Genomic DNA, 25,307 nt, shown 5'->3' with positions numbered 1-25,307 from the left:
CTATGTTTTCATGATAACCTCCACTGACTGTTAAAACAACACTGCACGTCATAGTCTCTATTACATTACAGCAGAAATATATAGCAAAAACATGATCCTGTGAAAGCTCCATTAAACTCAGTGTAAAAATTCTTCAATGGAGCAAAAATGCTAATATATCAGAAGCAAATGAAAAAGGGAGATAGTCCAAACTAGACTGTCTGTCGCTTCCAGGCAGAGAGAGAGAAAAAAAGATTTCAGGGACAGGAAAAACACTGTTAGATGACAATACATATATCAAATGGTTCAGTAGAGTAACTCAAACCAATTTCTAATCCCAAAATGGAAAGAGAGGCCTTCAGATGGAAGTTTTCTAAAATCAACTAATTTTTAAACTATTTATTTAGGAAATTTTAACATGGTTATAAATCCTTACCATGTAAATATAAAAAAAAAAACCCATACATGTACCAGTTAGATTTTGTTTACAGAAACATTATACAAAAAAGGGGTCAGATTTCTGTTTAACAGGGTGTTACCTTATTACAGAGTGAGCATCATTACAACTATAATATATCATTTCTAGCGATTTTATTAAACTGAGCAAAGTGTTTATATGCACATTTAACAGACCAGACTTGTCTGTCAAATGTTGATATTCAAAAAAAAAATTGCAGATGGATGTACTTTGAGTATGGAATAAAAAGTAACCAAATATCTTTTTGGTTAGGTATGGACCTGATGTGTTAATTTTCCATAACCACAAACTCCCATGTGTTTGAACCATTTCTTTACAGTTTGGCATTTTCCTTTTTCCACTGAAGTTACCAGTATCTGAGCAGCTAGTAGCAGATGAGATTAATTCTTCACTTCCTCTTGTAAAGCACCTAACCTTAAAGCCAAGCCTAAACAAAGTGCTGTGTATTAGTTACACCTTAAGAGCTAGCCAGAGTGTCTGAATATTGCGCAGATCCCTGACCAGGGGACCCATGAAGAAAGAGGGCAACCTTCATAGCATCATCCCTGCTCTTCCCCCAATCCCTGCGATAGCCCCTCCTTGGAGAAGGAGAGGGAATGCTGGGGGTTGGAGGCAGAAAGGGAAGGACCGGCACCATGGAGGAACATACATCCTTCCCTCATCATCACTACCCACTGCTCCAGGGTGGGATTCTTTGTAGAAGCGAATGCTGACTGAATCCCTGATGTGAGATATCTCCTTCCTCAAGGAGCAGCGGGGAATGGCCAGGCAGTGCAGCTAGGGGTCAAAGCTGGTGCAAGGACACAGAGGAATCTTGGGGGCTGAACCCCTGCTTCTCCTGTGAAGCAGAACCCCACCCCCGATGAAACAATACAAAGAGTGAACTTCCTGAGCCACTGTTGATTTTTTTTTTTCCCCATATAGAAAACAATCTCAGTCCTTGTAATGAATGGAAGGAAGTTCTATCATGAACACAGCTAGGGACTGTGTTAGGACTCCTGGGTTCAGTTGGGAGCTCAGCCTTGACCACTGTGTGATCTCCAAGTGCCTTAGTTTACTAGTCTGTGAAATGGGTGTGTAAAGGTGTGGGCAGTCCCTACACATCCCCTTACAGCCCAGTATGGTGCTACTGGTGTGCCCCACTTTAATTTCACCCAGTGCAGCAGCAAAAGATTCTCTTTAGCCACCTGAGGCAAGAAGCCATATTCACAAAAATACCATGTCCCCTTTTTCATCAGGTTTCAGGACAGGAATCATTGTAACAAACTGTTCATCAGGACCGTGGTTCAAGGCTCCTAAACTTAAAGTCCACGCACCAGTCTCCAAGTCAGGTTAGGCTTGTCTCCTGGTGCTTGAGGGTATGTCTACACACCAAAAACCACAACCCACGTGGCAAGTCTCAGAGCTGGGTCAACTGACTTGGGCTTGCACAGTGGAGCTAAATATATCAGTGTAGACATTTGGGCTCAGGCTGGAGTCCAGGCTCTGAAACCCAGCAAAAAAACAGAGCCCAAGCCTCGCCTACACTGCTATTTTTTCCGCACAGCATGAGCCTGAGTCAGTTGACCTGGGTTCTGAGACTCCCTGCCATGAGTCTTTTTTTTGTTGCTGTTGCATAGATGTACTCAGAAAGCAACCTGCACCCACTGCAGCCTACCTGGCTTCTATTCCTCACTCTACTTTGCTCGACTGAGTTAACTCTGCATCCTGGCCATTTATATGGCTCAGCCCTCAGGGTGTGGCAGGGCCTCCTTGATTATCTGCAGGCTATCAGCATCAGCCTGTCCCTGAAAGGGATACTACACTTTTCCCTATACACTTTCATAGGGCATAATACTTACCTACTTCACAAAAATGTGACGTGGCTTACTTGTTTGTAAAGAGTTTTGTAGTCCACGGAAAATCCATGACTTCAAATACTATTGTAAGCACCACAATGTATTTTAGATATTAAAGTACCAGTCACAATTATATTGAGGTGTAGGTACTACAAAGTGTACTAACAAGGAACATAGGAATTGCCTTATTGGGTCAGACATGTGGTCCATCTAGTCCAGTATTCTGTCTCCAATAGCAGCCAATACCAGACATCTCAGAGGCAGGGCCGGCTCCAGGCACCAGCTTTCCAAGCAGGTGCTTGGGGTGGCAGTCCATGTCCCGTAGCGGGAATTCGGCGGCAGCTCCACCGCTTTTGGCGCAGTGGCAATTTGGCGGCGACTGCTTGGGGCGGCAAAATTGCTAGAGCTGCCCCTGCTCAGAGGGAGATGTAGGCACTTAGCGGTAGACACATGTGGATTGATCTGGCCCTCAAAGGTCTCATTCTAGTCCCCAATAATTAGAGATTGACATAACTTCTGAAACATGAGGTTTTTATAACTACTTTATATATAAATTAATTGTTGTAACTCTGGATATTCATGTTATCCGTGTGTCCAGTTGCTCTCTTTGAATCTTACTCCTTACTAATAAAGTGAAAGAACAGCAATTAAATTAAATTTATATATTCTTATCTTTTCAGCAACCTTGACACAGAAGAACTCTGTGGTAAGTTTCCTTTTCAAAGACAGCCAGAGAACAAAACTGCAACAAGCCTGTATTACATGTGAACACATCATGTGGATTGAGCTTGTTTTTCTCTTTGATAATATGGAACAAGTATATAAAACTATAGGGAAAAATGGAGGTGGCTCAATGAACCTTTAAGACTAAACTGGAATCTGCTAGAGAATTCTGCAAAAATACTTCATGAATATTTCAGTCTCATTATTTTATCTTTCAAAAGTGCTTTTCTCTGCTCTACTTTATATGCTTATTACTGGACAACTTTTATTCCAATTATTCCATTACTTCCTCAAGTATAAATACTTAGGCAACCTTACCATTTCCAATGGCTTTGTTACTCTCCTCCAACTTGATTAAGATTTGGCAGAATTTATCAAGTCAAACTCCCATTAGCTGCAGAATTTGCCCCACAAAAGCTGTCCACCACATGTACTTTCCTGAAAACCACTTATTTTTGTTCCTGAGCTAGTTTAACAGCATCTGAGTTAATAATGCAGCGTGCAGTGCAAGTAGTACAAAGTTCAGAGAAGTTCTTCAAATCCACCCAAAAAATGTCAAAAATCAGTTATTCTTGTAAAAAAAAATGCATAGTTCTGGGAGGAAAGTCAGAGAATAATGGGCAGAGTGGTATATGTGCATTTATATTTTTCCAGAGCTGATAGCATGGAAGCCTTTTAGGAGGTCACTGTGAAATACCCACAATCATTTGACTGCCAGCATGTTTGCATGTAGGTCTAATGCGACACTGACCAAATGTGAGGAGAATGAGTGATCTCTTTAAGATGAAATGCAATGAGTGCGTGGCTGAAATAACACAAGGCCAGATCCTCAGCTCAAGTCAAAGGAGCTATGGTGATTTACAACAGCTTGGGATCTGGCCAAAATTATCTACAGCTCACCTCGAAAGGGAGGATAATGGTTTTGTGCCCTTTCTCTACTGCTTTGATTTATAGTTTACTGCTAGTGATCGGCTTATTACATCTGCAAATTGTGCACTCACTTAGGCCCCAATTCTGCAGTCAGGCCCATGCAAACAGACTCCTGTTCCATTGTCTGACTAAGTGCTAAATGCTATATGCAGAATTTGGCATATAAGGTTTAAAGGTATCCTGTTCTTCCTATCAACCTTGATTAAATATGGGTTACATTAGCTACTCTCATGACAGCTGATCTTTCCAACATCCTCAGAAATCTCTTATAAATTCCCACTAGTTTGTTTCTCATCTTCCCTGCTTTGGTCTTCATAATTCTGGAACTGAATTAATCTGAGCCCTTTGCCTGAAAATCTGAAATAGCCACATGCTCACTTCAGTGATTTTTTTACAGCTTTTCCACATTTTATTTCCCTTTCCTCCAAATAAAATGGATCTCCAGGATATTAAGTCACACTACCTGCCACTTATTTTTGTGAATAATGAGGCAAATAAGTGAATTCAGGCTCTAAGCAATATCAGCTTCTGTCTCTAAATTCTCCTCAATCTTATGTGTTAGTGACTCCACTGACTTTTTGTTTCCTTCTCATCTAACTAAAAAACTTCACAGGGTATGTCTACACTGCAGTCGGAGATGTGATTGCAGCATGCATAGACATACAGGAGCTATATTTCATCTAACACTATGGTGCAGAAATATTAATTGACCTGTCAAGCCGCAATTGACCTCAGGGTCTCTCAATTCATAATCCTATGCCCTATTCACTATACAATCCCAATTCCCTCAAATGAACACACAGTGCTGCTAAAAGAAAAACAAATATAATTATGTTAATTACTTTCCTTGATAAAATAGAATTTTATGGAAAAGCTCTTCAGTTTCATCCCATACTGAAAGTTATTTAGGGAAGTATGTATTTCCATTATACTCAGAACATGGTGAGCTGTTTGTTACATTTATTTTACTAGCTGGGTCTGATACCTAAAATCCTAGATGAAAGGTTGTTGGAGTCATGATTTATTCTTACAGAATATTTTTCTCGGCATTTGGGAGAGTATGAAAATGTGCTGTCTGCCTTAGAAGACCTAAATGTTTCTATACTGAAGGCAATGGACAAAACAAAGAAAGTAAGTGGAAGTTATATTTATCTTCTACACAATATTTTGAGTCTTTTTTTCTATTGTGATTTGATGTACTGGGTTTTAATTTCATTAGTCATGAAGTATTTGATAACTCTTGTTTAATTATTTCCATGTTTCTGTTTTATTACTAGAGGAGAAACAGGCTTCTTGAAATGGTCAAAATACCACGGCATTAAAGTCTAGGTGCAAGGAATTTGTAGTTTCAATCCATGCAAAATTACCTTTTTGAATGACAGACATGTCCTTCAACTCCTAATAATGTAGGGTGTTCATATTCCATTCAGAAGATCCTGGATATCATAAAAGTGGTAACGTTGTATTAAGCCAATTACCTGAATATAGAATGAGAGAAGCACTAAACACAGCTTTCAATAGTTAGTTTTTGATGATGTGTTCAGGAACACTATTTACAGTATGGCCAATTGCAGATTTATAGATTTTTAAAGCCAGAAGAGACTATAATGATCATTTATAACACAGGCCATGGAATCTCTCCCAGTAATTCCTGCATCAAGCCCGTAACAGCATCATATAGACAAGAGAAATATGGGGATTCTCATCAGTACCATAATTACAGAAGATGCCATCTCTTGCATCAAGACTTTTCCAAGAGTACAGAATGTACAGATTTTAATTGAGCAACTGACATGTACAAACAGCCAGAAAGTTTATATCTTACTGTGCAAGGGTTGGCTCACCGCCAGCACCTCCTCATGACTGGGCGTCGCATGGCATCTCTCCACTAGGATCTGCTGCTACTGCTGGTTGCTCTCTGCGGTGGCTTGCCCCTTCCTGTGACTTGGCCCTCTGGCCAGGTCACTTCAAAGTCTCTCCCCCGCCAGGTAGTCCATAAACACAAAGCAAGGGTAGTTAACACAAATAAACTGAGTTAGTAAAAGAGAACAAGGAACACCTCTCTCTCAGGGTGTCTCAGGATCTGGCTCTCCCTTACCTCAGGGAGGGACTATCAGGCAGTGGTTGTTGGGGAAGCTCCCGCCTTTCCTCAGAGGTTGAAGGTCTGTTCTCTTCCCTGGTCCACCAACAAGTGAGCTGGTCTGCGCCCTTTTAACTCTTCCTCCAGCCTGTACCTGTCTTGTAGATGTGGTGGGGCTGGGCTGACTAAGCCCAGAGCAGTGTTTTAACCCCTCGTTGTCCAGAGTGGTGTTTGCATACCCCGTTACACTTACTTATTTAGAGCATGATTTAGGGAGGTGCTGTGCACCTCCAATTCCCAGTGAAGTCAATGGGCATTGGGAGCATTCAGCCGCTTGCCAGATAGGGGCATTAATAAGGAATATCTGCATTTATTCTTTCTAGACATAAGCCTAAATATAAACTGCTTGATTAGGCACATGTACAGGATAGTGCTAAAATGGCAGAACATGTCATCTAATAATTATTGGATGTAAATAGAATGCTGCATTTAAGAATTACTTTGGAAGTTAATTACACAGGAGGAGTCTCAATAGAGTAGTAAGAATGTTGTGAAGAAAAGCATTACTGACTGGAAACAAAACAAATGGGAAAATCTGGGATATTAATAAGTGTTATATTTAGCTGCCTCAGCAACTCAATTAAAAACATTAAAACTTGCCTAGACATTATCTTGACTTCAGATTCATGCTTAGTGGTTTTGCTTTCCTCAGGAGATACATTGGACAGCACACTCCACACAGCACTATGCATCCACAGTAGGGCTGTTAAATGATTAATTGGGATTTAATATTTTTAATCACAAGGTTAAAAAAATAGTTGTGATTAATCACAGTTTTAATCACACTGTTAAACAGAATACGATTTATTTAAATATTTTTGGATGATTTCTACATTTTCAAATATATTGATTTCAATTACAACACAGAATACAAAGTGTACAGTGATCACTTTATTACAAATATTTGCACTGTATAAAAATAAATAGTATTTTTCAGTTCACCTCATACAAGTACTGTAATGCTCTCTTTTTTGTGAAAGTGCAGCTTACAAATGTAGTTTGTTTTTAAACACATAATTGCACTCAAAAACAAAACAATGTAAAACTTTAGAGCCTACAAGTCCACTCAGTCGTACTTCTTGTTCAGCCAATCACTCAGACCTGGGCTACACTTGGGGGTGGGGGGGGAAGATTTCAAAATAAGATACTTTGACTTCAGCTACACAAATAGCGTAGCTGAAGTTGCGTATCTTAGTTCGACTTACCTGGCTGTCCTCACGGCGGCAAGTCGACCGCGACAGCTCTCCTATCGACTCCGCTTACTCCTCCTGCTGAGGTGGAGTACAGGCGTCGATTCGGAGATCAATTTTTCACGTCTAGACGAGACGCGATAAATCGATCCCCGATAGATCGATCACTACCCGCTGATCCAGCGGCTAGTGAAGACGTACCCTTAGACAAACAAGTAATGCTGCCCGCTTCTTATTTACATCACCTGAAAGTGAGAACAGGTATTTACGTGGCACCGTTGTTCCCGGCATTGCAAGATATTTACGTGCCAGATATGCTAAACATTCATATGTCCCTTCATGCTTTGGCCACCATTCCAGAGGACATGCCTCCATGCTGATCACAGGTTCTGCTCGATAACAATCCAAAGCAGGGCAGACCAACGCATGTTCATTTTCATCATCCAAGTCAGATGCCACCAACAGAAGGGCCACCAAACAGGAATGGGTCACCTTCTAATATTAGTATTAAATAATGATGATAATCCTGGGGTATACATATCTTTCAGTCAGCCATTTTTTATTAAAAACGGTGGAAACAGAACAGGGTGCTCATGCTGTCAGACAATGAACCAGAGTATTCAAAGAATTCTCCCTAAAATACTGAAGTTTCTATGTATTTTTATGATAGTGATCATCTTTTCACACAGGAGGGCCCTGCAATACTTAAGTATTATGGGGGGGACTAAGGGCCTGATCCTGAGAGATGTCAAGTGCCCTCAACTCCCCTGGACTTCCCACTGAGTTGAGGAAGCTCAAGCACTTCATAATCAGGCCCTTTAATGACAGACTGGTTCCTAGACAGACAAGGTGGGTGAGGTAATATCTTTTATTGGACCAACTTCTGTTGGTGAAGGAGAGAAGCTTTCGAGCTACACAGAGCTCTTCTTCAGGTCTGTTTACTAGGCAAGCACTCTTTCCGATAGGCAACTTATTCAGTCATGACTTCTGCTTTTTGGGGGGAGAAAAAAATTGGTTTGTCCCTTCATGCACTTGATCCACCCAACTTAAAGCCAGATAAACAACCAATGCTGGGCCAAAAATCAGGCACCCCTCTAAGGCGTGGCATCCTTATTCACTGGGTATTTTATATGACAACTGCAGGATCAGGCCCCTAGATAATTGTTCATCCTCAGTTTCCAGGGTAACCAAGTAGAGGGGGAAAAATGTCTGTCTTCAGTGAGAACACAAATACATTGGATCAGCATGTCTGAAATTCTAAAAACCGAATTGTGAACAAGCTTTCAGTCCCTTCCATATTCAGAACATAAACTTAGCTAGATCTAGGTTGCATTAAGCTTAAAAAATTGGAGTTCAGTGTAATTTCTTGTTTACTGTTCTTGCATTTTTTCTAAGTGAAATTGGTAACATCAGAGTGAGCAATATTGTTTGATTTATATTCATAAATGCAAATAGTCATTATTTTAATGTGCAGCAAGGAACCACCATGAAGCTGGTTTGATTTTTTTTTAATTGCATTAAATTTTGTTTTCTGAAATTTAATAACACTTTTTACAGGCACTGCATTAAGTCCATGCAGTTTTGTTCCCAAATCTCAGCATGTGACATTCTGCAGTCCTCAGTCAATCAGAACTCCAATATAAGCTTTGCCTGTTTGTTCTGATCAAAAGCCCATTGAAATCCAGGGATTATTTTCTACTGATGTCAATAGGTTTTGGATTAGGCCCCTTTTCTTTTCCAGTGTCAGGCTAGATTCTGCCATTCTTACTGATACTGAGTATTACCCTGCTCTGAATGGTCCTATTGAAGTAAATGGGACTATTCCTAGCGCAAGGTACTGTGTAATGTGTGTGCAGGAGAAGAATCTTATCCTTAGCTTTCTTTACTGAAACAGTCAGCTTCTGCAACGTTCATCTGGGTGGATGTTCATTACTGTGTGATTACTAGGTGCCCTATCATTATTCATGTCTGAAGGAGAATCACTGAGATAAAGAACAAAAAGAAAGAAGATGTAAAAAGGGAAGCATATGCAGTTAAAGAAGAGTTTAATTCTGTTCCCAGAGAATGTACTTTAAATGCTATAGACATCTTACTAAAGCATGCTGGGCCAAAGCCCTATTGTTGCAGCTCTGATCCAGGAGATACACACACACAGTTGGACAAGGAAGTGAAGGAAGGCTTTGAGAATTTATAGGTGGGGTGGACTTGATGTTTGTGGCACTTGATATTTGATCATTCCTCTTCTGGGGATAAGTTACTGTATGAGTCACTTTTGTTGCCAGGCTGGCAACAATAGTCGAGAGGGCTAGATTACGAGTTGGTTTGGGTTCTTCTTCCTCTAGCTGGCAGGTTACAATTTTCCTGCTCAAAAGTGAAAGCTGAGATAGTTGTGTTTACCTCTCTCTTTTTCAGTCTTACAAACAGGAAGCATTAAAAATTCAAGATTCAATGCTTTTAATATATTCTGGGGAGCAATCCAGACAGCGAGGGGTTGTGTCACCACTTGCCCTGCAACCTGGGTAGTCTCGCAAAGCTTTGCTACTGTAGCTCCCAACCTGGGCTCCTCACAGACAGAATGCAGGTCACATACAGAGTGTCTGTGTATAGCTACAGCCCTGGTCCCGCAACTCTGACCTCAGCTGCCTGTCACCAAACACCAGCCACACTCTGGCTTCCACCAGCCTTGGTTACTACTCTCAGGATGAACCCAAAACATTCTCAGTCCTGGATTTCCCTACCAAAAAAATGTGTTTTGCACTGTTCAGCCCTATCCTGGACAGTCCTGATATATTAGGCCCATTGCCCCTCTAGGTGGATCAACATACAATGGTCTGTTACCCAAACGATTCATAACACTGGATTAGTTTTAAAAGGTAAAACCAGTTTATTTACTTACAAAGATAGAGGTTTTAAGCAAGCATACTTCCAAGGTATTAAAGTCAGAAATGGTTACAAGAGAGATAAAGATAAAACACTTTTAAAACTTGAACTAGACTGGGTTCAAGGTGAAGTCCCTTCACAATGTTTCCAGTAACATTGCTGACCAAACTTGTACGCCAGGGACTGCTCCCAAAATCCAACAGCTGTTTCTTTTGTTTTCTTAGGTGAAGAGAGAGCTGCTGTGATGGGGTATCCACTCCACAGAAGTCCTGAGCACATTAATGTGGGCCAGGATGAGCAAATTAACCATAGATGTTGCACCTGGAGGAGAACCAGGGATTGATAGGGCCTAAGGGCAGATGAAGCCCAGCTGGGGGAGGAGCTGGACTAGGATTAGAAAGCCATGAAATAAGAGCAGGAAGGGGCAGGGCAAATCTAGGCTAGGCTTGGCACTGAGATTTGAGTCAGGATGAGTACTGGTTTCTGGCTGAAGGCGGTGAGACTGAACTAAAGACTGTGGCTGGCTCTGGCTCTGGCCCCCACTGGAAATGAGGCAGAACAGTAAAACTAACAATAAGGGAGGAAGAGAAAGTTGCCTTGGATTATGAAGGGGGAGCAGCAGGGGATGAGGAAAGGTCTCACATCGAAAAAAAATACTATTAATATTAATATCAGGATTTGAAGGAGGAGAAATGCATAGAAATGAAAAACAGGATAAAAGTCTACATTTTAAAATGGTCAAATCAATGACTGAAGAAATGAAAATAGGAAATGTTAACCCCTGAAAATGGCAGAATGGATAAAGCAAAGTGTTGGTGGCATAAAAAGAGCTATTGACAAAATGTACACATAAGAAGCAAGCTAAATGACTTCTTAAACTGTAACCCTAGGAAAAATGAAAGTTACTTGTCAATGGTCTACATGCCTGACCGAAGCAAGATGGGTCACGTATAAAGTACCACTTGGATTGTCTGCGGATGAAATCAAAGAGTGCAGGAAATGATAAAGTGCTGTTTGTTAAATGGCTACTTACTCAAAGATGGGACATTTCCAGATATGATCCAAATGGGGTATTGATCTTTCTGGGTTAAACTACATATTTACACCGCCTCCCCATGTGAGGTGCTAGGATTGTCACAGGGTTGGACATATGGCAGCCATTTGTAAGGGAACAGTGAATGAGGTACAGTAAATGGGGAGGAAATCACTCAGATGAGGAGTGTGCAGAAGGGACAGAACTTACATGCAAAATTGTGGAGGAAAGCACAGTGCAACATATAAAGGATATGCAATAGCAGAATGAGCTAGATAAATACAAAAAATTAAAATTATTCAAAAAAATATCACTTGTGGAGGCTACCAAAAGGCACCCACTGCCCAAAATAGGAAAAGAAAAAATAAGTAAGAGAAAAGATGTATAGAGGCGGTAGAACACATCTTTGTTCAGGGAAGAGAATACAAGAACAGGAGAGGATGTATTGCTTGCAGGTAAAGAGAAGTTTATAGCATCATTATAGAAGTAATTAGCTGCACCTTGCAGATGTGGGGGGAATAAAGGATTAAAATCATAGCAAAAGCAGCAGAAAAATGTCTAAAGATAGACAATCTCTTGCTAGACTGCATTCATTCAATTTTAAATGGAGGCAATAATACATTATCTTAATGATCATAGAATCATAGAACTGGAAGGGACCTCGAGAGGTCATCTAGTCCAGTCCCCTGCAGTCAAGGCAGGACTAAGTATTATCTAGACCATCCCTGACAGGTGTTTGTCCAACCTACTCTTAAAAGTCCCCAATGATGGAGATTCCACCACCTCCCTAGGCAATTTATTCCAGTGCTTAACCACTCTGACAGGAAGTTTTTCCTAGCCCATTGCTTCTTGTCCTATTCTCAGAGGTTAAGAACAACAATTTTTCTCCCTCCTCCATGTAACAACCTTTTATGTACTTGAAAAGGTATGTCCCCTCTCAGTCTTCTCTTCTCCAGACTCAACAAACCCAATTTTTTCAATCTTCCCTCAGAGGTTATGTTGTCTAGATATTTAATCATTTTTGTTGCTCTTCTCTGGACTTTCTCCAATTTGTCCACATCTTTCCTGAAATGTGACACCCAGAACTGGAAACAATATTCCAGCTGAGGCCTAATCAGCACAGAGTAGAACGGAAGAATTACTTCTTGTGTCTTGCTTACAATACTCCTGCTAATACATCCCAGAATGATGTTTGCTTTTTTTGCAAAAGTGTTACACTATTGACTCATATTTAGCTTGTGATCCATTATGACCCACAGATCCCTTTCCACAATACTCCTTCCTTGGCAGTCATTTCCCATGTTGTATGTGCAACTGATTGTTCCTTCCTAAGTGGAGTACTTTGCATTTGTCCTTATTGAATTTCATCCTATTTACTTCAGGCCATTTCTCCAGTTTGTCCAGATCATTTTGAATTTTAATCTTATCTTCCAAAGCACTTGCAACCCCTCCCAGCTTGGTATCATCCGCAAACTAAGTGAACTCTCTATTCCATTATCTAAATCATTGATGAAGATATTGAACAGAACCGGACCCAGAACCGATCCCTGTGGGACCCCACTCGTTGTGCCCTTCCAGCATGACTGTGAACCACTGATAACTAGTCTCTGGGAATGATTTTCCAACCAGTTATGCACCCACCTTATAGTAGCTCCATCTAGGTTGTATTCCCTAGTTTGTTTACGAGATGGTCATGTGAGACAGTATCAAAAGCCTTACTAAAGTCAAGATATACCACATCTACCGCTTCCCCCCCATCCACAAGGCTTGTTACCCTGTCAAAGAAAGCTATCAGGTTGGTTTGACACGATTTGTTCTTGACAAATCCATGCTGACTGTTATTTATCACCTTATTATCTTCTAGGTGTTTGCAAATTGATTGCTTAATTATTTGCTCCATTATCTTTCCGGCTACAGAAGTTAAGCTGGCTGGTCTGTAATTTCCCGGGTTATCCTTATTTCCCTTTTTGTAGATAGGCACTATATTTGCCCTTTTCCAGTCTTCTGGAATGTCTCCTGTCTTCCATGACTTTTTGAAGATAATTGCTAATGGCTCAGATATCTCCTCAGTCAGCTCCTTGAGTATTCTAGGATGCATTTCATTAGGCCCTGGTGATTTGAAGACATCTAGAGAAGTAATTTTTGACTTGTTCTTTGCCTATTTTAGACTCTGATCCTACCTCATTTTCACTGGCATTCACTATTTTAGATGTCCCATCACCACCAACCTTCTTGGTGAAAACTGAAACAAAGAAGTCATTAAGCACCTCTGCCATTTCCACATTTTCTGTTATTGTCTTTCCCCCCCACATTGAGTAACAGGCCTAATCTGTCCTTGGTCTTCCTCTTGCTTCTCATGTATTGTAGAATGTTTTGTTTCCTTTTATGTCCCTAGCTAGTTTGATCTCATTTTGTGCCTAGGCTTTTCTAATTTTGTGCCTACATACTTGTGTTATTTGTTTATATTCATCCTTTGTAGTTTGACCCAGTTTCCACTTTTTGTAGGACTCTATTTTGAATTTTAGATCACTGAAGATCTCCTGATTAAGCCGCGGTGGTCTTTTGCTATACTTCCTATCTTTCCTATGCAGTGGGAGAGTTTGCTCCTGTGCCCTTAATAATATCTCTTTGAAAAACTGCCAACTGTCTTCAATTGTTTTTCCCCTTAGACTTGCTTCCCATAGGATTTTACCTACCAACTCCCTGAGTTTGCTAAAGTCTGCCTTCTTGAAATCTGTCGTCTTTATTGTGCTGTTCTCCCTCCAACCATTCCTTAGAATCATGAACTCTACCATTTCATGTTCACTTTTACCCAAGTTGCCTTCCACTTTCAAATTCTCAACAAGTACTTCCCTATTTGTCAAAATCTAGTAGCTTTGTCCATCTTCTGAAATAAAAAATGGTCTCCAATACATTCCAAGAACTTGTTGGATAATCTGTGCCCTGCTGTGTTATTTTCCCAACAGATGTCTGGGTAGTTGAAGTCCCCCATCACCACCAAGTCCTGTGCTTTGGATGATTTTGTTAGTCGTTTAAAAAAAAAAAAAAAAAAACCTCATCCACCTCTTCTTCCTGGTTTGGTGGTCTGTAGTAGGCCCCTACCATGACATCACCATTGTTTTTACCCCTTTTATCCTTACCCAGAGACTTTCAATGAGTCTGTCTCTTATTTCTATCTCAACGTCAGTCCAAGTATATACATTTTTAATATATATGGCAACACCGCCTCCCTTTTTTCCCTGCCTGTCTTTCCTGAGCAAGCTGTACCCTTCTATACTAATATTCCAGTCATGAGTATTATCCCACCAAGTTTCCGTGATGCCAACTAGGTCATAGTTGTCTTTATTTACTAGCATTTTGAGTTCTTCCTGCCTAATCCCCATACTTCTCGCATTAGTATACAGACATCTAAGATACTGATTTGATTCCTCCCACCCCAGTTCTGTCTTATCTCTCCCTTATTTCTGCTATAACAGCCCCTGCTCCCCATGATCCTTAGCTGGAATGTGTATATTTTAATAATGCATGAACAGGAATTTAAGAAAGCCATCTTTGAAATGGGAAAAAGGCTAATGTAATATGTGTGCAAGAAACATGGCTATTAAGTAAACCTGTGTTCAGTCTACCAGGATATGCTATACACTGGTGGGATCAAGAGGCTGGCGGGGGGCGAGGGAGGGTTACATTTATAAAAAAGAGGAACTCCGTTATGTCAAAATGGATGTGCAGAAACTAAAGTTTTGAATATAATGCTATTGAGATTCATATGAAGAACAAAACCACACATATACATTTATAATCCATGTAAAAAATAGTTATTAGAACTAGTTAATATAAAAAACCCATTCATAATTTGCAGAGACTTGAATAGTTTAATGAGATAGGGGACATAAGAAAACTCACCTAAATGGTAAATTCTTAGAACAATTTATTGATATGCATAACCTAGTAATACTGAATGCAGAAGATGAAGGTACTCAGCACTTGGAAATATCAAACCCTAAAAATCAGAAATGACCATGGGCCTGATCTAAAATCTGATGAGAGTCTTTCTACTGGTATGAATGGGCTTTGGATCAGCCCCTAATTTAAGACGGTGGCAAGTTGATCATTTTAATGTCATCCATCGGCGATGAAATGAGACAAGAATAGAGTTTTACATTAGACATCACTTCCATCTCATTCATCAAGGTGATATTTACCTAACCAGATCCTGGAACCACTTTATTTTAATGGAGAGATGAAATATATGCAGTGTTTCAGGGTACATCCTAGTTAGAAGGCAATGATTTTACCTGGCTATCTTAGGATGGGATTATTATACAGCTTACAGAAAGCACTCGAGTTTTGGGTACAGTAATATTTTATTTTCAAATTTAAAATGAAGGGAAAAATACAATGTACAGAATGGACTGTCACAAAGGTTAACGGCAAATTGTTTTAACAAATGTTAGAAGTCCCTTTTATCTCTTCCTCTGCCCCTTCTTTTCATCTTCCATTCCTCTCATCTTTTTAATCCCAGCTCAACCTCTTTCCTCTATATACAAATGGCTAGGGCCCTACCAAATCCACAGTCCATTTTGGTAAATTTCATGGTCATAGGATTTTTAAAATCTTAATTTCACGGATTCAGATATGTAAATCTGAAATTTCACAATGTTGAAACTGTCAGGGTCCTGACCCAAATGGAAGTCATGGCCGGGGGGCAGGTGTTGCAAGGCTACTGTAGCGGGGCACGGTATTGTCATCCTTACTTCTGTGCTGCTGCTGGCAATGGTGCTGCCTTCAAAGCTGGGCTACCAGCCAGCAGCCATGGAGCTTCCTGCTGCTGGGGGAGGTTCCTGGAGGTGGATCGGATCTGACCTGGCCCTGGGAACAGCCCATGCAGGGGAAGAGGAAGGCCCATCTCTCCTTAGCTTGGCCAGGATTAGCAGCTGGAGCTCCCCAGACCAGCTTGTCCCTGGCTCCAGCACTCAGGGGCTAAAGGGTCCTTGGGTGGACTATGGGGGTGGAGCGTTCTGACCACAGTGACCCCCTGACCATGGTGCCCTGTGTGGTCACCCACCCATAAGACCATACTTGCCCCTTCAAAAGTGACAACTTCACCCATACCATGTCACTCTTGCTTCTGTGCTGCTGCTGACGGTGGCACTGCCTTCAGAGCTGGGCACCTGGCCAGAAGCCGCTGCTCTCCAGCCGCCCAGCTCTGAAAGCAGCATAGAAGCAAGGGGGGCAATACTGCAATAGCCAGAGTTCATGGGGGAGACTAGATTTCACTGTCCGTGACACATTTTTCATGGTCATGAATTTAGTAGGGCCCTACAAATGGCTCAGATAACTACAGTACATTTTTTTCAAAGCTGAATTGGGAAGCAATTCTCTGAACATAAACACATCCTGTAAGTGCAAATATACCATGGCTATTTTTAATTAAAAATCCTGCAGACTTGTAGGAAAGAGAATTCTGGACCAAGATAAGAAATGAGTAAAAGGAGACTTGTCAATATTTTCCTCCTTCAAACTGTTTGTTTTCAGCAGTTTCACTGCTCTGTATACTTGGATTTTTATTTATTTTTTCATTGTGCATTTCTTTTCTTTGATGTAAATTGTGGAGTTTTTCTGCTTCGGAAAAAAAAAAAAGTTGAAACTTCCTCTCTGTTACTAGGAAACATCTTGAACATTCTGAAGATAGGAGCCAGTCAAACACAGGAGGGATTATAAAAGCCCAACAGCACCAAAAGATTTGCATATTGACAGTAGTTATTGAGAATAACCTTAGAATAATTACGTATACCCCAGCACACTGACGGGCTGATACTCTGCTTGATAACGGCTACCTGGATTTGCATAGTGTATGTTTGAGTAATAATAATTTTAGTAATTATGTAAATTATGTATCAATAACTAGAGTGTAGGGAATTGCGTACACAGGAAATAACTATACAGTTATGAGTAACTATACAGCATTCCTGAGCACCAACTGGTACAGATATTTAAATATCAGTAGGATGTTTTAATTTCATCCAGTTATTAATTTGCACATACTGGCATTAGGCCCAACTCATCCCCAACTTATTTGCTTTTATTTTTTTTCAGGGCAATGTCATTCTGAAATTCTGTGGTCATCTGTCCAGGTTTCAAGTTTTAAAGTGGCTACTATAAAAGCCCAAATGCCCAAACTCGGTTGGAATCGAAAAAGGTAGCAATATTAAGTAGTCATCACTTGTAAAGAATTAAAATGCTGCTCGCCCCAAAGAATGTATAAGACACTGATGGCAAAACACATGAAGTGCAAGGTAAAGCATGCAGTGATTAAGAGTAATCTAGTGGCATACAGAAAGCAGCAGCTACAGAACACCCGGTGAGCATCTGATTATTATGTTTAATACAGTAAGTCAGTGGACATTACATATATTACTAAAGCCCAACATATTTCCTAGCTGCATGAAATTAATTCTTCCTGTTCATTTCTCTGCTGGAGGATATCCTTGAACAACAGAGGATTTTACTGCATTGGCTACTTTGGAGAAATACTGCAGCTCTATTTATTATATTCACAAAGGTTTAGTGACTCTATATAATTAATTAGTAAGTGTCAATTATTGATTTAAAATAAAGCTGCTTTTGGATCATGGGTGCAAAATACAGTGCTGTCAAGGTTAATTCCCCACTCTGACACTTTGAGTGTAGAAGGTGGGGACCCGCAAGGATTCTAAAAATTAATACTGGTCACTCCAGGCTTGTATTAAACTCCCAAGGTTACAGCTTTTCTCTGACCTTGGATTGGTAAATGCTGCCACCACTCAAGTGCAGAACCCCTTTGAGAGCCCAGGAAGGCACACTTGGGAATTCCTTCCTGTGGGGTACCCTCAAACCCTTCACCTCCACCCACCTCCAGGGAAGAGCTAAGAAGAAAAAAAAAAAAAAAAGGAAACCAACTGTTTTCACCAGCTAACTAAAAAACATGTGCACGATCTCTTAAGACACAGAAATCCAATCCCGTTCTTAAAAAAGGTAAATATTTAAAAAAAAAAAAAAAAAAGAGCGAGAGAGAGAAAATACATTTGGAAACTCAGGCATTTGCTAGATTTTAAGAATAACTACAAGGATTAAGCACCAAGAATAGCTTTCTTGAGGTCCTGTTTAAAGGTTACAAGCAAAAGAAAAACACCTGGGGTTAGCACAAGCACAAGTCATAAACAAATAAAAAGACATAAACCTAATCGTGTCTTCCTGACATTTCCTGATCTACTTACATATCTGGGGTTTTAAATGAGTGTTTCTAGGTATGATATCAAGGATTTTTCATACATAGTCCCAAGTTTCTTACAGCGTAGTTGCTGCCCAGTTCTCCTCCCCCCAGGAGAACAACAGACCGACAAAAGGGGAGTCTTGTTTCAATTTTAAAAAGTTCTAGCCTTCCCATTGGCTCTTTTGGCCAGGTGTCCACTCACTTACCTATGCATAGCAGTGAGACTTTTTAACCTTTTACAGATAAATAGAGAACAGCTACTAAGAGGGATTATATAGCTGCTGGCTGGGTGTCCATATAAGGGAGTTACCCTCACCCTTTCATTTATCACAAGTGCCATGAAGGTTGTTTTTTTTAAAGGCAATCTTGAAAATGTTGTTGAATTCAACTTCAGACATGTTTTTCAATGTTTATCATTCTGTTCGCTGCCACCAAACAACAGATTCAGACTTTGTCTTCACTTCAAAAAAATAAAAATGTGTTTTTACATGGAGTGAGTTATCCACTAGATTAGAGTACCACCCACGCAAAACACTTAGAAAAAACAAACACAGAAAGGCTAGCTGTGTAACAGAGCTAATGACTTTTATCCTAGAAAAAAGGAAGTATGGTCCAGTGGTTAGGCCACTAGCTTAAGACTCAGAAAAACTGGGTTCAATTCCTTGCTCTACTACAGAATTCCTATACGACCTTGGGCAAGTCACTTAACCTCTTTGTGCCCCAAGGCCCCATCTGTAAAATGGGGATAATTGTATTTCCCTACCATAAAGGGGTGTTGTGAGAATGAATACATCAAAGATTGTGAGGCACTGAGATACCACGGTGACCCTGATCACTGTGGTATCTCAAAGCATGTTAGATACACAGATAGGAAAACATACCAGATTTAAGATATCTACAACTATATGTATTGGGAGAACTTGATTATTTTATATATAATTTTGATGGATAATATCAGTGTTTATATTTCAGCATTTTTTAGATTTTTATTGATTAAAATTTTCATAGTTAGTTGGCAAAATCATGGGGGAACTAGACAATTATTCAATGACAGACACTGAGATTCAAAAAGTTAAAGCTTTTTAACCATTGAAACACAAACTGTCAACATCACATATCAAAATATAAAAAGTAAATATCCTTAAATCAAACTAAATTATCAAGCAGCTTTTTCTTACTTTGCTGATAATTGAAATTTACAAATTGGCAATGAAAAAAATATTTCCATTGGTTTGTGTGTGAATGGTGACAGTGACATTTACAGACATTTACTGATAAAAATCAAAGCCTCACAAACCTATATATAGTTAGTAGGTACAGTAATAATATCCTTATTTTACAGCCACTTATTCCTCTCCATTCTTTTCTAAACACTTCTTGAAAACTCAGCCTAATCCTCCTGGTCCAAATTTGCTCAACTTTTTTATTCTAAACAATATCTCTCGCAGTTGTTTCACAATTTCATGAATTTTTAATTCAAAAACAGGCAAATTTAGTTCAGCTGCTGCCTATACTTTTCACACAAAGCATTTCACCCAACTCTAATGTCAGTCTCAAACATACCCATCTGTATTACTGTGTTCACAGTAGAGCTGTTGGGGGGGGGGGGGTGTGGCGGGGATTTCCTGCAGAAAACGAATATTTCATCAAAAAAACTAAAAGCCCTAATAATTATCATTGTTTGGCCAAAAAATAAATTAAAAAAAAAAATCAATCATCAGTTTTTGGCCTGAAACTTTCAACGTTCAGGTTTTCCATTGAAAAATAGAAAGTTTTCAAGGAAAGTAGACACTTTCCATGAAAATTTGTTTATTTTTATTTGTATTACCATAGCAGTTAGTCAAAACCCCAATTTTTCAAAGGAAGGTTTTGAAGGAAAAATTTTGACCCACTCGAGTTGCGAGATCTAAGAAATACACTGAAATCATCAAGAAATAAAGTCAAAATATCATATTAGTGACTTTACATGTCACTAATCCCCAATCCACACAGCTGTTACTCTTTTGAGTAAGGTTCCCACCTCCACATGCAGTGGTCTGCCATACCACACTTTCTCCAGCTAAAGTCATCCTAAAACATTAAGTAAAGAGTGATAGTAAATTCAGGAGAAGAGCCTAATTAAAAGCTTTTTCTTTAGGCCATGGATACCTTGGGCCAAATTTCCCAGTCTTTAATCAAGCAAAACTCCCATTAGTTTAAACTGGAATCTGGATCCTATTTTCATAAAACCATATACTGAACTACTTATCAGCTTTTTGTGGCAAACGCATCTGAAGCTAACAGAAATGCTGGTGACAGTACTGAATGTGTCACCAATTGTTCCCTATACAAAGCAGAGATAGCTCTATGACTAAATATCTCATGTACAAGCAACGCAATAACTGTTTTTATCGAATAGCATTAGTGCTGTGTGAAACTATGGCACTTTGCTGCATAAGGTTTTCTTGCTTATTTTGTGTTAAATGTATTTATAATCATGGCGACTGCCAATGAAAGTCAAGTCAGCACACTAAACAAGAATACCAAGGGCTGAGATGGTGAGCAAAGCAATCTGAGCAGGAGAGCACATCTTGTGTGTATTTGATAGATTTCTCCTTTCCTACCCCCCATGATGAATAATGAAAATTCATGGGAACTGTTTTGATCTTTTTGCCTAAGTTTTATAACTGCAGGGCCAACAGAAGCCAGTGCTCAGATTCTGCTGCAGGCAAAAGAAGATTGGTTAACAATCAGAAATTTCAAAATCATATCCCAGATTAAATCAAATACCAATGCTTTTTAATTTAAAATTGCATAGAAATAGCTTTCTAGCAGAAAATGAGGCACATAATCCACTCAATCTTCTGTCAATATCTATCAAAACACATCATCTACAGCTTTGATGTTTTACCTATACTCCTACAAATGCCTCGTCAGAACAATGAATTATACATACTCCTACTACCTGCAATTATAAAAAGCAGCAAATAGCAGTCACGTGCCTCTAACCTATCTGGAGAGAAAAACGAACAGAACTTTTTATCCCTGTATTAATTTTGTAGATACTGTCGCAGCAGTCACTTCAGTATTACTAATGAGAATGAAAGAGCCAGTGATAGACTCATGGGTGGTGTGTGAAGCTTCTCCTTACGGAGGCTAGCCCCTGCCCTGCCCCTTCTGGCTGATGCCCCACCCCCACTCGCTGCTGCCAGCACCAACATGGCCCTAGCTGGGGCGGGGCGGTATGTGTGTGTGGCTGAGAGCTCGGCCCTGGCAGCCGTCGAGTTCTCAGCCGGGACCACAGCAGAGCTCTTGACTCTGGCTGGAGGTCCGAGCCTGGAACCCCTCCCACATTCCATCCCCTCCCCTCCCCCAACCTACCCCGACTCCGCCTCTTCCCCTCCCCGCGAGGCCCTGCGATCCCCCTTGCTCCTCTCCCCTCCCCAAACTGCGGCCCCGAGACTGGAAAAGCTCTGTGCCCCTGCTGTAACCCCAGGGCCATAGTGGGGAGCAAAAGCTCCTCCAGCCCTGGGGCCAAGGCGGGGGAAGATTTTTCCAAAGGCCCCCAATCCACCTAGCCTCCATTACATGCCTCCCCTGGATAGACTTTAGTTGTTCTGATGGACACTCCTAAGAAAACGTGTCAGAATCCTCCAATAATGGCCCAGAACAGTATAGCTTACATCAGTATTGTGTGCTGTTATTGTAGAATACTGCCATTCCAGTTGTCTCTGGGCCAAAGCTAAACGTGCAGTTGCATTTTGTTAGAAAACTGAATAAATTCACAAAAAGAAAAGGAGGACTTGTGGCACCTTAGAGACTAACAAATTTATTTGAGCATAAGCTTTCGTGAGCTACAGCTCACTTCATCGGATGCATTCCTTCCTTCAGTCCTTTTGGTATGATGTCCATCTGGAATGCATCCGATGAAGTGAGCTGTAGCTCAAGAAAGCTTATGCTCAAATAAATTTGTTAGTTTCTAAGATGCCACAAGTCCTCCTTTATTTTTTTTTTGCGAATACAGACTAACACGGCTGCTACTCTGAAACCTGGAATAAATTCAAGAATTTGTAGCATTTACTTAAAATTTTTAAGTGACAGTTGGATCAAATGTTACACATTGTGATGGTTTGGCAGATTATGCATCTATTAGCACTTCTATTCAGAATCATAACTTACAAACATAGTGCAGGCAATATTGCATTTGAGACAGACCATAAGATAACTGTAAATTAGTAGGCCCTAATCATACTCCCAATAAAGTTAATGACAAACTTGCCATTGAGCCATACGCAGCAGGATCAGGCTCTAAAGTTATCATTAGAATAGATTAGGCTTTAACCATTTTCTTCTCTCATTTCAATAGGGTCATTTTTATTATTATTATTATTAGTAGTAGTATTATGGCCATGCCTAGACACCCTAACCAACATCAAGGTCCCATTAGGCTAGACAACGTATAAACAGAGTAAAAGAATTCCCTGTCCTGAATAACTTAACATCTAAATAGATAAGACAGAAAGGATGGGAGAGGAAACAGAAGCTCAGCAGGGGAAGAGACTTGTCCACGGTCACACTGCAGGTCACTAGTGGAGCCAGGAATAAAACCTGGTTAGCATTTCCCAGTCCATTGCCCTATGTGCTGGGGCCACACTGGCTCTCAAAGAATGGATTCATTTTTTGCCATTCTTTGTTTTGTCATCAGAATGAAAACATCGGAATGTTCATTCCAACTTTTTAGCACATGGATGCAAATGGTAGTACACCGGGTCTATAAAGTATTGGGACAATCTTTGTAACAAGAATGGTGCAAAAACTTATTCTAATTAAAAATTTGAAGATTGTAATTCCTCAGATACCATATAAAGGACATCCCCACATCTTCCCTGAAACACTCATTGCTCAAAATTCTTTAGATAGATGAGTATCTTAAAACCCAGGATCTGTAGGGCAGAGAAATTGGCATAGCTCCACTGAAAGTCAATTAACTTCACTGATTTATACGAGCAAAGGATCTCTCTCTCTCTCTCTCTCACACACACACACAGTTTTAATCAATTCTTAGCATACCACACAATTTAGTTATCTGTTCAGATTAACATAAAAAGTTATGAATAAAATGTCTTTGGCAAACTGTATACAATATGAACAGAAGCAGAACATTATCAGGTATTTAGCCCCTGAATGGAATAAGTTACACATTACAAGTAAGCTATTTCTACCTGCTTCACCTACTACTACACAGCCAGCAAATCATTGTTTGTTTCTTCCTGGTGCCAGGAGTAAAGTTTTTAGTGAAGAAATAGGGACAGAAATTGATGCAGCAATCACTGAGCAAGATCAAAAGATTTCTATGCAATAATTATAACACAAAGACCACTTGAGTCCATTGCAAAGAGAAGCAAAACACTCTATCGTTACGATGTAATTTTTCTGTAGAAAGTGACAAGATCCTGCTATGAATTTTCCAATGGGCTTTCCATGTCCTGAAAGTTCTCATCAACATGCAGATGATGTTGTTCTCTTTTTTGTAGAGACAATGATTATAAACTTAGTTTTGCTTCATCCTTTTTTGTTCTTCTTGTAGAGATAAAAGTATCCTTCCATAATAATTAAATTATGCAAAATACAGGCCTTGACAAAAAAATCTGCTTCCTTGATAATCAAGGCTACCTGCCAGTATGAATAGTACCTGCACTCCCATGCACGCCTCTAAGTTATATGTGTATTATGTTGATTGATATTCTCTCATTTTCCTTGTACACCCGTCTGTCTGTCGCAATCTCTCTGTTTTCTTATACTTAGATTGTAAGCTCTTTTGGCCGGGGACTATGTTTTTGTTCTGTGTTTGTATGTTACCTAACATACTGGGGCTCTGGTCCATGACAATGCAAATAAGAAATGTATATAAATGACATGGCCACATCTTCACTCCTCCACCAGTATATCAACTCCATCTCTAACATATCAGCTATCAATTCTGCTGTCTGACATCTCCAAATAAAATCCATTCTGACATCTCCAAATTTTGCTACAAATGCCCTAGTTAATATATTCTTGACTCTCCCCGTGAAGGAACTTTCTGTACCAGTACAGGGAACTGAGTCCTAAACTACTAAGTTTTAAAGAGCAAGAGCAGCCATTCCGTAGTGAAGGCTATAAAATAACTTTTTTTCCAGTTGCACTAATGGCAATTGATAAATCTCAGCACCCCACAAGACTGGGCCTGTTTCTTGGACCAGAAAGAAGTGGGGAATTATCCATATTTACTTAAGATCTGCTTATCCAATAAAAGCAACCACTGGTACTGTATGTTAACACAGGCATCTTTTCTTTGTACCATAATGAACTACTGTACAGTGTAACGTATATGCTAAGGAATTATAATTTGCTGTTGACATATTATAATTATAATTCTCTCTTGACATATTCAAGAAACAGAACATCTTTCTTGTTCTCTCAAAAAGACCACCACTGGCTCTCATCATTAATTGATGGGTGTAGTATGCTAAACGGCATTAAATGCTTTTCTTGCCAACTGACTTGCACTACCTTATGCATGTTTTATAAACTGATACAAACCTTCCTTAATTCAGAATTTTCTCTTCTAGTGAAACCTGGCACCAGTGTTTATAATGGAAATGAAAGCGTTTTCCCCTAGAAAATAACAACTAATGATGTAGTATTATAAAACATTGTCAAAAATAATTCATTTGCTACTTGATTTAAATTCCTATGGAGGTGTTTTTTCATGAAGTATTTAACAGTAATGCTGATTACTTCTACAGCACCCTTCTTCCACAGCTCTCCAAAATCCTTTGAAAAGGGTTTTTACAGAGAGAGCTCCTGAGGTTCAAAGAGATAATGCAATTTACTCATCCTCAT

The 25,307-nt window shown here is 39.8% G+C and overlaps 2 protein-coding genes across 3 annotated transcripts in view; one reads left to right on the top strand and one right to left on the bottom strand.

Moving 5' to 3' along the window:
- NECAB1 (N-terminal EF-hand calcium binding protein 1) overlaps positions 1-25,307 on the top strand; it is a 116,642-nt gene that overhangs the window by 54,777 nt on the left and 36,558 nt on the right. Inside the window, exons 4-5 of the mRNA XM_074944120.1 lie at positions 2,976-3,001; positions 4,982-5,079. Of these exons, the coding sequence (XP_074800221.1) occupies positions 2,976-3,001; positions 4,982-5,079 (124 nt within the window). The remainder of the gene's footprint in view (positions 1-2,975; positions 3,002-4,981; positions 5,080-25,307) is intronic.
- The window catches only part of C2H8orf88 (chromosome 2 C8orf88 homolog), an 86,796-nt gene continuing 68,650 nt past the window's right edge, over positions 7,162-25,307 (bottom strand). The window contains exon 5 of one of the 2 annotated variants that reach the window (XM_074944124.1): positions 7,162-7,523. In XM_074944124.1, the coding sequence (XP_074800225.1) occupies positions 7,465-7,523 (59 nt within the window). In that variant the 3' untranslated portion in view covers positions 7,162-7,464. Of the gene's footprint in view, positions 7,524-16,787; positions 16,811-25,307 lie in introns of those variants that run through there. The other variant, XM_074944123.1, reaches the window with a different exon arrangement.

The sequence above is a fragment of the Natator depressus genome, chromosome 2 (assembly GCF_965152275.1).
Source record: "Natator depressus isolate rNatDep1 chromosome 2, rNatDep2.hap1, whole genome shotgun sequence".
Classification (NCBI taxonomy): Eukaryota; Metazoa; Chordata; order Testudines; family Cheloniidae; genus Natator; species Natator depressus.
The sequence above is the reverse complement of the archived record's forward strand: the minus strand, read 5'-3'. Positions and strand labels throughout refer to the sequence as shown.